Source organism: Paralichthys olivaceus, chromosome 20 (assembly GCF_024713975.1).
Source record: "Paralichthys olivaceus isolate ysfri-2021 chromosome 20, ASM2471397v2, whole genome shotgun sequence".
NCBI lineage: Eukaryota > Metazoa > Chordata > Actinopteri > Pleuronectiformes > Paralichthyidae > Paralichthys > Paralichthys olivaceus.
The window spans coordinates 8,384,650-8,397,490 of NC_091112.1; the positions used below are offsets into that span (position 1 = coordinate 8,384,650).

A 12,841-nucleotide genomic window follows, 5' to 3' on the forward strand; every position below is an offset into this window, starting at 1 on the left:
CGAGGGGAGGGCTGTGTGGGAGAAGGGGCAGCGTCTCCTCACGATGCGTTGTCTATTCCTGCCAGACATTTGTGAGTCACTTAGAGAGCTCGCAAGACAGCTCGTAAAGGGGCTTTGGGTATAAAAAAACTTAACTTATGAAGTTTATTAAGGGTAAGCTGAATATACCAGAGCAGCATTCATTTAAAGTCAGGCTCAGTGGCAGACAGTAATCCAGCCAAGTCCACCTTTATGTGACTATGACTAAAAGGTATGCAGTAGGGTTTTTTTTATAATAAAAGTCAGAGTTACTCACTTTAAGTCCTCCTCACACAAAAAAAAGAGACATACTCTAATATACACTATGACTATTTTGCCCAATTTCTTTAAGCATCAACAGTGAGCTGATGCTGAATCCTTGATCTATTAATTAAAAGTATTTAACAAAATGCAGCCGAGGACAAAGTGCAGTTCTAAATTATTGAACTGCTCATTAAAGATAATCCGGCTCCACAGGAAACCAAAGTAAATGATTAAAACCAAATAAACAAAGGCCAAATGAGAACTTCTCCCAACAGCAATCAATAACACCGTGGACAAACCTCGGATTTAGACGTGTGCTATAGATCCTCTTTGTGATTCACTTTGATGTTAAACTAATTTTCTCGTAGTTACTGTCATGCTCATTGCCAGGTCTGGTGATTTGTCACAGCCAATCATAAAAACCTCTGGCTTCATTGTAGCCAATCAAAACACTGAAGGGCATGTTGAGGCTGAAGAGCTGCCAGACTGGTGCAGGGCCTGACAGCTTGTCTCATTGTTTTAGCCTTGTGACCTATATATGGCCGTACTTCTAGCTGGCTGTAATTGTTCTTATAATTCCTCGAGCATACACACACACATGCACACACACACACAGACACACACACACACACAGGATATTGTTGCATAATCCACTTCACCCCCATCGTCTGGAGATTAATATCTAGAATTAGTCATTTTCAGCCGTTAGAAAATGTAATAACTCTTACATGCAATCCCCCTTTTTTCCACTAAAAAGCAAACAGAATGGCCTCAGATTTTGTCAGTGTGGCACGGGGAGATATTAGAAGAGCAAACAACCCTAAAGGAACAGCCAACTCCCTCTTAGCAAATGCACACATGTACATTCAGTCCCCAACTTCCACTGAAAAAAGACAATTCTTCATCAACTAAAAAAGTACTTAAAAGGGTAACCTAGAATAGCACTCAATAGTCAATACGATTCAATAATTATTCTGAGAAATCAAAGAAAATTTTGAAAATTGCCTTGAAAAACATTCCTGGATCCACTCTCAAACGCACCACAACCCTAACCCGCTTTAATGCGTTCTTTGTCGACCCATATCACATCCTTCTGCCAAGTTTCGTAGTAATCCATTAGATCTTGGTTACAAACAAACCAACAACCAAAGTAGCGGACAGACAGATGCAAATCAAAGTTATCAAAGTGTGTGAATATAACTTTAATTTGAACACATTTTATTAATTTGTGTATTACCAATTTCAGTGTAGGGATCCGGAGGCTCCAATGACCAAAAGCGAAGAAAAAGTCATATAGTCTATTTAGACCAAAGGACACAGTCAAAAGTTAATGGTACACTTGTACACAGCCTACACCGGCCATGTTTGCACAGGCTTTTATGTTAAGTGGATTTAGTTCTGGATGGCTCCTGCCTCAGGGAGAGTGAGCTTCAAATGGGGGAAAATAAATGACTTCACATGGGGTCGAACCCATCTGATTGGTTTCAGGGGACACAGGGTGTGTTTGTTTGTGTTTGCTATGTACAGATTTATAGCACATGAGTCATGAGCAGCAGCAGAAATATGCACAACAGAATAATTTAAAAGCATCAAAATTAGAAGGGATGATATACTGTATTTAAAATTGCATTAACTAATCTCTATAGGTGAGCTATAAACCGTTTGCACGAGCTTGTTTTTGTAGCCAAGACACAGCTAACCCAAAGTGAGCTGGGTGGCTCGAAAGCCAACCTTGCCAGTGGTGAGTGTGTTTGCTGCAGATGAGCTGCCGAGAAGCAAAGTCAGTCCCTCCTTTGTAATTATGGACTCCAAAAATAAACCCTTTGCAGAGGCAAGGTTGATGGTGTACTCGCTGGCTATCATGGTTCGACTTGCTTACGCCAGAAAGCTACATGTTGTTTCTGAGGTCAGAGAAGCAAGAGATGTGGTGCCGGTTGTTTGGCAGATAACAATCCAAAGTTTTTAAAATGTAATCAGGAGGGAAACAGATCTCAAAATTCTTCATGAAAATAAACATTAAACTCTCTGGTGGAGTTGGACAATAAACCAAAAAAACACTTAAAACCAGACTGAAACAAAACCCGGCATTTTTATTTGGTTTTTAAGAAACCCTGTATGCTTTGAGGAAGCACGGAAAACTTGGATTTCCTCAGTGGACACAAATCCTTTGCTCAAACTTGTTCACCACATTAGCATATATGAATTAGTGTGTTTTCAGATGCTCGAGCAGAGCATGCCTGGCCTTGTCCTTCAAGTACAGCTGTAATTAAATAGGAACTGCAGTGAGCAGTCTCACGGCGATTCCGTCTCTGCACAAACCAGCGACTCCTCCCTCAAAAACCCACTAACACCCACCCAGCGTCCATGCTCCGCGCTCCCTCTAACCCCAAATCTACACCCTCTTCCCTCACTTTGCTCATGGCTCGGTTCTAAACTTGGCCTGGGAATTTTCCACTGCATTTCCTTATTCAACCAGCTTCAGCATTGTCTGGACTATCGTCTTGGCTTAAGGAAAACCATGCCATTACTGTTATTAACCATAAACCAGTGATATTAGATATTTGAAGCAAGCTAAATGGAGAATCAAAACCCATGCCATTGCTTTTTTTTAAAAAACGTAGTTTTACTAATAATTTGAAATGTTATGTCAATGTTCATTTAAATAGGGATCAATTGTGAAATGCAATAGAAAGGTTCCAAAATAAGGTGAGATAAACAACTGTCCTGTGAAGTTAAAACAGGAGTCCAACAAGACCTGCTACTTATTTTTGTGACAGCTTACAAACAAACACACAAGGACCAAAACACACACACACACACACACACACACACACACACACACACACACACACACACACACACACACACACACACACACACACACACACACACACAGTTGGAAAGTCTGGGTAGCACATGTCACAGGATCTCGTTCCAATTTCGAGCCATAAAGCAACAGAAAGAAATAAAGGCCCTGAAGTATTTCAAACTTGTTTTCTGTCTTTGAAGGTTCACGCTGCTGAGGAGTGGCTGCAGGGCTGCAGTGCTGCTGCTGCTGGCGGCTGAGGAAGTTGTTTGTTTGTCCCTGAAGGACTGGCTATATTCATCACATCCAGCATACAATTTCAAGAGCCTGGGCCCATTTAGATGCAGCGTGAGGTCAGTTTCAGCCACTGAGTTTTTTTGTGAATCTGAGCAGTCATAACAAAAAGTTATGTCAAGATTCTGAGGCATTTCGGAATTGAGACCAGATGTGTTTGTTGTTCATTTTTTTTACCAATGTGAAGACCTGAAAATCTCCCCTCAGGAAATCTGCACACAAAACACTGGAGAAAACTTTTTGGCTTTTTTGTTGGAGGGATGTATTTTCTACGAACCCATCACTTTTCTGTCAAATTGTGATAAAGCAAACCCACAAAGGACACATGAAGTAAAAATACAAAAATATATTTATAAAATGCTCATCAGCAGTGACAAACAGATCGGAGAAGTCCCACGACACAGACACTCTTGTCCCGCCATGTCTGGAAACTTCATTGTGGGGGAGCGGCTGCTCAGTTCAAAGTGGGGTCGTAAACCAAAATGAAGGCAGGGACTTAGGAAACACAAACACCAATGTAGTTTTGCCAAACACAACAGCCCTCAAAGGTTTAATTAAAACACAGGACCTCCTCTTCTAGGCCTCAAGAACACAGAGGACTGAATGTGTGCGTCAGCTGTGACTTTTGACGCATAAGAACATGTTCTAGATACTATTTTGTGTACCTGCTCTGCAAGGATACGCTTTGTTAAAGTTCAAGCAGAAGTCTGCTGTGGTGCAGCTACTGTAAAGAAAATCAGTGCTCAAACACATAAGTACAAAGTGGATGTAAAAGAACAGAGTGTGTGTGTGCGTGCTTGTATCTAGCTACATGGGTGTAGACTCGTGCGCACTCATGCACAAGTTTGCCCCTTTTTGTGCTGGCTGACATTATTTATGGCATCGTCCAAGCTGGTCTGCAGTGTGTCTTCGCAGTCAGAGGCAGTGCCCCGCCGGACACGGCTGCTGCTGCTCTGTCCTGCTCCTGGCATCTTCATCACACTTTAACTACGGCTGGCATTGTCCGAAGACAAGCAGAGAAAAGGGCCACACGCAGGTTTTATTGAGAAGCCCACACACAGCACCTAAAAAAAAAGGTTTTATGGCACAGAAACCTTTTCTGATAGAAACGGGGACAAACTTCCTACACTCACTAGCCCTTAAACACCTCACTGGCCTGAGATGAGGCTTTTTCAAAGGCTTTTCAAATTTTCCCATGGTGCTGCCCCCCTGAATGTAACCCAGATGTGTCGTCAAAGCTCCAATAAAAGGCTTTTTGTCTCTCACTGTACATGACATTTGGCTTGTGGCACCTCTGTTTGCACGGGCTTCCCCTCTTGCTTCCCGATTTCCGTCGGCTCAGATTGCAACAGGAGGATAACAGCCAGACCACTGGATGGAGGTGGACTGAACCTGCCCACTCATCCCTCCTTACTTTTCTTCCTTCTCCGAGCCTGTCTGTCTTTCTTACCGTCAGGCCGACTCCCCACTGTCTGCTGTGGTTTTCTCTTCCTCGCCCTTTGACAACTGAGCAATGCCTGAGCTCAGGAGCCAAAAGAGTGAGCAGCTACCTAAAACAGCATTCCTGAATGCAGACCAGGGTGATCAGATGGAGAGGTTGTAGAAAACAGGAATTGTGCACTTTCAACACAGTTTACAGGAGAAGGGAGAGCGCAGACGGGTGGAAATGAAGACGACAAAAGCACAAAAAAGGGGGAAAAGAGACAGAGATGGGTTTTAAAAAAACAGCTGCTGTCTCCTTTGAGGAGCAGCAGGTAGCGTGTAAGCCCGGTTGTATCACAGCGAGCTATTTCACTAAACCAGCTCCATCGTTGCACGGCCTGCGGCAGCTCTTTGGAACCAAGCACAAAGGTAGATAAAGGAGGCCTCGGAATAACGGGCCACACTCAAACTCACTGACTGATGGTCAGTGAAGAGTTATGCAAGCACACTACAGCAAAGCAACACGATCTGCTGGTGTGAGGAAACGCATCGTTTCTGTCCAACATTCACCATTTTAACATGGCGACCCTTTCCTCTGATGTCACAGCTCAAATACTGTTATTAACATTGACTAATGTTAGACTGCATGTAATCGAGCTTGAAACGTTAACTGTTGGTGTGGAATCTTTTCACCCGACCTCACAAATGCTCAGGCTAAGTCAGTGATGTTATGTGATATTATGCTCACTGGAACATATTTCTGTGTAACGTTCATACAGTTTACATCCAATAGGAAAATGAGCTCCAAGCACTTAAGCATTGAATTGAGCATTTTGCATTGAACGTTGGATTCTGGTGCACTTTACTTTCTAAGTGTGTCCAATTTAAGAGTCAGTACAACTTCCTCATTGTGTCATGTGCCAGTATTCTAATGTAGGCTGTTGTCTAATATGTTGTTTCATCTTGAAACATGATCCAATGTCCATGCAGATTTAAACCACTCATTGACTTGTCATTGGTTGATTAGCGAATTATAAAAATGTATCAGATTCCTGATGTTTACATGACATAAAACCTGGATCACAGCAGGACAACATTATTCTCAACATCTGCTCTGAGCGTCACAACAAAGGAAAGGCTACCGTGTGAAAATGGTGAATGGTGCTTAGCCGTCGAGCTGGACTGCAAGATATGAATCCACCAGCATCTAAAATGCAAGTGAGCCAAGACAAAACATAAACAGCTGCATATTCTCATTCAGATTTATCTACACCAATCAAGTGATCTATTATAATCCAGTGAGTGAGGACTAAATCAGCTTTGTGAGATTTGTTTGGGATAAAGAGTCAATGCTTATTACTGAAGTGGCTCTTTTTATTTTCTACATGGATCAGTGGGGTCACAGCTTTCACCTACAGCTACCATGACTGAGCACTGGCATGTTGACACATCTGCTACACGATCCTCCCATCCAGTGAACAAGGCGCGCACATGCGCGCGCACACACGCACGCATGCACACACACACACACACACACGTTCTCAGAAGCCCTGTGGTGTGAGAGTGGCCAGATGTGCTGACAGGATTCATCCAGAGAGAAGAACAAATCAGAGACCTGTGGGTCTACAATGTACAATGGCTCCTTTATGCATCTATATGGAAACACTTTCACTCTTTGTAGTTGTGACACAGTAAAAACTGTTTGTACCCTCTGGATTCTGGATACATTTATAAAATCCAGATGATGACCCATAGCCCAGAACATGAAATAACTGAAGAGTAACTGCATATGATAAGAAATGGGAAAATAATGGGAAACTAGTAGTAAGAAGTAAAACAGTCAAATACAAAGTTCTATCATCAAGAGCACAGAGCAACATTAGAAAATAATTAGATGTCTGCTTGTAATTTTATTCTTTTAAGAAAGGAAATAAGATTTTATGAAAACTAAGGGGGATGATGTTCAGTAAAACCAGACAAACAAATCTAACCAAATGTCCTCAGTTACAATCTGGACTGTAACGTTTCAGGCATTTGGCCGTGGCAGTAGAGTTTCTGCTTCACATATGGCAAACCATTTCTTCCCTCCGCCCTATTTTATCTCTTTTACAACTGTCTGGCTGTTTCTAATTTTAACATTAAACAACAGACTGAATCATTAAGAACCACATTCCATGCAAAACTCCAGAGAAAACTTAAAAGTGGGTTGAGGGGGGGGTGATGGTCGAGCAGAGCTGCTGCTGCTGCTTCTAGCCGGAGTGACTCCGTAGAAAAAGAGGTCAGGTCAGGTCTGGGTAAGGTCAAGCTTTTAGCCGTCAGCCATGTTCCCTGACATCTCTATCCACACATCACAGCCCCAAATACAACTTCTTCTAAAAAGATAGAAGACTGTTCTAAAGTGTAATGACAATTTTAGTCTCATCCACGCATTGTCCAGTCTGGAGGTCTAAAACTTTCAGTGAAAATGGGCAACTCGCATCACGGTCCAGACCATTAGGTTAAAATGGTCTAAAACCATTAATGAATTTTTCACGTAAATGATTCCACGACGCAGCATTTATTATACTGCTGTACCTAAATAGTTTTAAGGATAAATAACACCTCTCTGTTCACAGCCCGCCAAGCTTTGCTCTGTTAACAACACACTTACAATTTAACTGAAGCAAGAAGAGAAAAAGCAGGAGAGCCAAGTGTGGAAAGTAGTTCAGTGCAGACAGTGAAGGGAGCCATGGAAATAGAATAATACATTTCTTTGATCTCCAAGCAACTGTGTGATCCAAGTTGTTGAGAAACAGCGCTAGTCTGGACGTCTGCACTTTTAAGCTTTAACTGGTGTTGCTGCTGTTACATTTAGCAGTTTTTTAAATATATTTTCTCTGCAGTGCCACATCTCTCTTTAGTTTGGCTGCTGCTGATATCTGGTCCTCGAGTTTTCACAGGTGTGGAGAGCACTCTGGTTATGCCTGAGCTGCAAAAAACCCCAGCACTCCGCATGCTAGATATGAAGCCGCACAGACTCGACCTTGGCCTCCTCTATTTATTTAAACTTTTAGCCCTTTGCCAAACAGGGGTCTCTTCTTTTTGTTGAAAGTTTAGTCTGTGAGCAGGCCACTGGCACTGTCTACAAAAATAACTCTGTGCTGCAAAAACAGGCCAGTGTTTCACTTGGTTGAAGACCTGTTTGTGCCGACCATTAATGTAATTACAGGTAAAATTTTAATGAAATTCAAACACACGTACTTATCTGAACCCTGGTTGTCTTTAAATGTACACAGAGGATCATTGCCGTAGTGTGGGAAATTAGAAGTTACGCTTGAATATGCAAAGTTTGCCAGCTGCAGTGACCTTCATTCACAGGTCACGTTCGTCCAAAACAGTTGATTCATGGAAGTAGATAAGATATATTCTCTATCATGTTTTTACTACTATCAGGGACCATCAACGGGGAATTTGCATTAGTTTGCACCAGAGCCTTCACAGTAGTTTTCCCTAGATAAACACACCATAAACCTTTGACACAATTTCAGAGTTGTATATTCAGTCAACTCCGTACGAGCATTCACATACAGCAATTTCAAGGGCTGAAATGCCCATGTGACCCAAATCTATCATCAGCTGACCACACATGACTAAACAAACTACAATCACACATTGGAGCAGACCAGGAGTCCACCTCCACGCATAGAGCTGCTCCACCAACTCTTCTTTCACCACAAATCTTTGATGCGCCCCAGTTCTTGCCGTCACTTGCTCACCCCTCCCCCACCTGATTGTGTGAGAAATTTTGAAGTGTCCCAGGACCAAACTTCCCTCTGTTCAGTGACTACCCTCCCCCCATCTGAACGAACAGATACATTTAACCAAATTTCACATATTTATACAGAATGGCTCTAAGAGGTATTATAATGAACTGGATTTTAACTGATGCTACAAAATTAAGAAAAAAAGTTTACCCTTCACACACATGTTTTTTTTTTGTTATTTTCATTCAGACTGACTAGTAAACCGACAGCTTTGCTTTACCACTCAGCTTCCTCTTCACCACGATGGTCTGGTCCAACTGCTTATGCTGCACCAACACGCATGGCCATCTCAACAACAAGACCCTGAGATACTTAAAGTTCATCGCTCTGGACAGTGAAGAGAGCAATCCACGGTTTTCTGGCAGTGACGATCCATTTCTTAAATTCTACCACCTCCCCTATTTTTCTTCTTTTTTTAGAGTGTGGCTCTAGACGTAGGGGGTGGAAGGGGTTTCAAACAGTTTTCATGACTTCTTACCCTTCCTTAACATAAAAGTACAGACAGGTACCGACATGAGACGTATGCTGCACGTGTCATTCCCTAATGTTATTTACCCAGCAGGCGCTCGCTAAACAACACTGTTATTTTCTCACTTTGTGCATGTTGATTCCTGCACAGCTCAGTGACTCAGCGAAGATATGTTTTCTCTTCATCTATTTACAGATGAGGGTTTATGGTTTAAGTTATTATGTAATTTATTTAACAGAGAAAGGATTTCTTCCACTGTCGGCACATCAAGAACAGGAACCATCATTTATCTAGAAGAGACAGTTTCCGAACTAATGGAATACACCACTAATGGAGTGAAATACTGCAGCTCTCCAACTGCAAAATTATAAACTTTAAGAAGTTTTATCCATCAATTACACCACTGCCTCTAATTCAGTTATCTAGATCTGGCAACTGTCATGTCTGTGTGCAAAATGCATTAATGCATTTCAATGTTTAATGATAGCGAACACTTAACCAAGAAGTAAAATCAGCCCAGAATATGATTATGTACAGACACAACCAGGAATAATGAAAAGACAAGAAGGAACATATTCCAAAAGGGGACACAGACATTGTTGCAGTAAGATCAAAACCAACAGTTTCAAAAATGTCAGTGAATTTCCTGGTTCGAAATAAAAAAACAACACAGCTGCTTCAACTTCCCTTTGACTAAAGAGTCGTGTGTGATCATACGAGCTGTGAGGCTGTTGTATATAGCTGGGAATAAACCACAGCTTTTAAAACCTCTATTCTGCAGGTGAAGGTCACCATTAAACAACCTGCCAACTTTGCCCACAGGCGGTGACATCAGGTTTCATCAGCAGGATTATCATTGTGTCACCACACAAATGCTGCACGTGTGCAAGGGATCTTACCAACAATGGACACAAAAACCAGGAAGGTGGGTGTCGGGTAGATAAGAGACACACATGTCATGATACTCTCCGAGCAAGGCCAGACACAGACACTTGTTGGTATAGAGAGATGTTATCTTACTGAGAAATGAATTACAAAAACGTGAAGGTATAAGCCAACAGACCCAGTAGAGATAAGTGAGCACACCTTTTAGCACCACTACCTTTTCTGCCATCCTCTGGAACTTTATCCCACCCCTGTTCAACCTTGAGACCCTTCCTTCCCCCTCTCTTTGTTTTTCATCTTTAACTCTAAGCTAAGTTAAGTCTAGCCTTTAAAAAGATATTTTCAACAATGTATCCATTACCGTAGGAGTATTGAACATTTTGTTCCATGCAGCGGCCGACACTGAAACTTCTTTGTCCATTCAAGTTCTTTTAATTTCCTTGCCTCCAACCACAGATAGAATAAGACTGAAAAACTTTGTAGGCCAAGTTGTCAGGGGAGCCGTCTAATTAAATGTGTTTTTCCCTTCTTGCACTCATATCCATATGAAAGGCCAGTCCAGTCGAGTTTAAGTTGCACAGAGTCCCTGCTATGACTGAGGGGTGAGTCACAGTGTCTTTATATGTGTGTCAAGACTTTTCTTTTTATCTGGGGTGGTCTGCTCGCTCACTGATGACCTGTGCTACCAGGCTGGTACCGACTGATACAGACATTATCACACACAAGCACTTTCTCCTACGTGTACCACGCGGTGCAGGGAGAGCTCTTCTGAGACGTGAGGTACTCCCACTGTCATCTACACACACCTCTTTGTCTAGCTGCTAACAATAGACAGCAGTGAGGCTTAAGATGCTCATACTGCTGCAGCATCAGTCACAACAGTGCACATTGCCCTGAACCACATCACCATGTCAGCGCTGTGTTTACACCACAACAGCACGAAATAAGTCCCTTAGTCCAACCTAATCTGTCCTCCAACAAGGATCACTCCGTCCCTCTCCAGTGTTTATGGGATTTTGAAGCATGGCAGAAAGTGAGGATGGGATTTAATGAGAACATGACAAACAGAGATGTTCTATGTGGATGTTAATGATGTCTAGCAGGACAGGACAGATATCATTAAAGAGACAGTGGGTTGTTTGAGCCGCTAAGACATTATCTACAAGTCTTGCCAGTTAAAAACATTAGATAGCAAAAACTTAACCCAACTTTTTAATTTGCAAACATGTTAAGTTCACTGTTTTGTAGCAAAATAGATGATTTCTGTAAAAACAGTTACACCATCCGAAAAATATTGTTAATTAATCAAAACTTTCTTATCGGCAACAAACAATGAGTTACTTCATCTCCATACGAACTCTCATAGGACAACAAATTGCTCAATGCAGACGTCTGGTGGGCCTCTTCTTCAATATTCAATCTGATTGCTCGCAAGAAATCTGCAACAAGATAATTCATCTCACCGTGGCTCGCTTTTTGTATCCTAATCGCAGCACGACAATTTAAACAATACCCTGGAGTGTACATGTTCATTACACAACCGAGCAAGGACATTCCACGAAGGATTGAGGGTATGAATAGAAGTGAATGGTGATAGATTCATTTGTATGCTCGCTGGATGGCTGGCTGGCAGGCAGTCACGGCCCACTCCAGAGCTGGGATCAATGAGGGAGAGATGGAGAGACAGAGAAGGACTGGGGACTCGATTGCCATTCAGCGTACCGTGGTGTTGTCTTTGAACAAATACACACACACAAACACACACAAACGGAGGGAGCTCAGTGAGGAGTCTCTCCTTTCATACAGATCTTTTGTCTCGCTGTAATGTCTGGTATGCCGGGATACAGGCTTTGCTCAATGACCTGATTTCTATGGGGCTGCCGCGGCACCGACTTGTGTGTGTGCTTGCGTGTGTATATTTCTGCGTGGGTGTGTGTGAGGGAGTGTGTGTTCATCTGCCTGCAGCGAGTCCTTCCTCTGGATAAGACGCAAGACTTAGGCCAGGCAGACAGACACAGACTGAGACGGATTCAGCCAATAAGAGGGCAGGAAACACACAGAGACACACACACACACACACACAGACACAGACACACACACACACACACAGAGACACACACAGAAAGCCTTGCATGAAGTAAACAAAAAGGCCTCAAATTCCCATAGCGGGAAGGCCGACATAATTGGATGAGGAAATATTCTGCGGGGAAACTTAATTTGAGTCAGCACAATAACTGCAGCCCAAGACGCAGTTAATTCAATAGATGATTGTTTTATAGGTTTACCAGTTGCAGGATATTTGAAAACGAGAATCCATCCAGTGTTTATTTAAGATCACAATGACTTTTAAGAGGATTCTGATGGCAAGTAAGCTTCATTTCTGCTGGGCAATAAAGAAAAAGCCAAAGGGAGCCATTTTTCAAACAACCTACCTTGTCTCTGTATGAAAATCCTGAGCAGCGGGTGAGCCGTCGACACCGCTTTGCAGAAGTTGTCGTCGTTGTTGATCGGCAGCAGGTCTCCGTGGACGTCAGCGTAGCCGATCATCACCTCCATGTTGGCGATGCGGTGAATGTGCAGAATAAGTTTGTAGAACTCCTCAAACTTGCCGGGCTTGACCCGGTCCACCGAGAAGCGGCGGAACTCTGCCCCATACTGAGGGAGAAAAAAAAAGATAAAAAGACATCACATTAAAAAAAGGAACAGTCCCTGCGATGGCCAAACAGGAAGAGGAAACCGGGATGTCCAACCTGCATTTATGTGAACCATCTGACTGGCACACATAAAACAAACAGGGTGGAAATCCTCTGAGCTCGGTCACAATTGTGGCCGTGACCTTATGTACGGCACAGGGGAAGTAGTCCTCATAGTTCGAGACAT

General features: G+C 42.7%; 1 protein-coding gene across 1 annotated transcript in view; it reads right to left on the bottom strand.

Annotated features, from left to right (window-relative positions):
• The window catches only part of pard6gb (par-6 family cell polarity regulator gamma b), a 32,820-nt gene that overhangs the window by 14,254 nt on the left and 5,725 nt on the right, over positions 1-12,841 (bottom strand). The window contains exon 2 of the mRNA XM_069515789.1: positions 12,394-12,616. Coding sequence (XP_069371890.1) covers positions 12,394-12,616 — 223 coding nt within the window. The remainder of the gene's footprint in view (positions 1-12,393; positions 12,617-12,841) is intronic.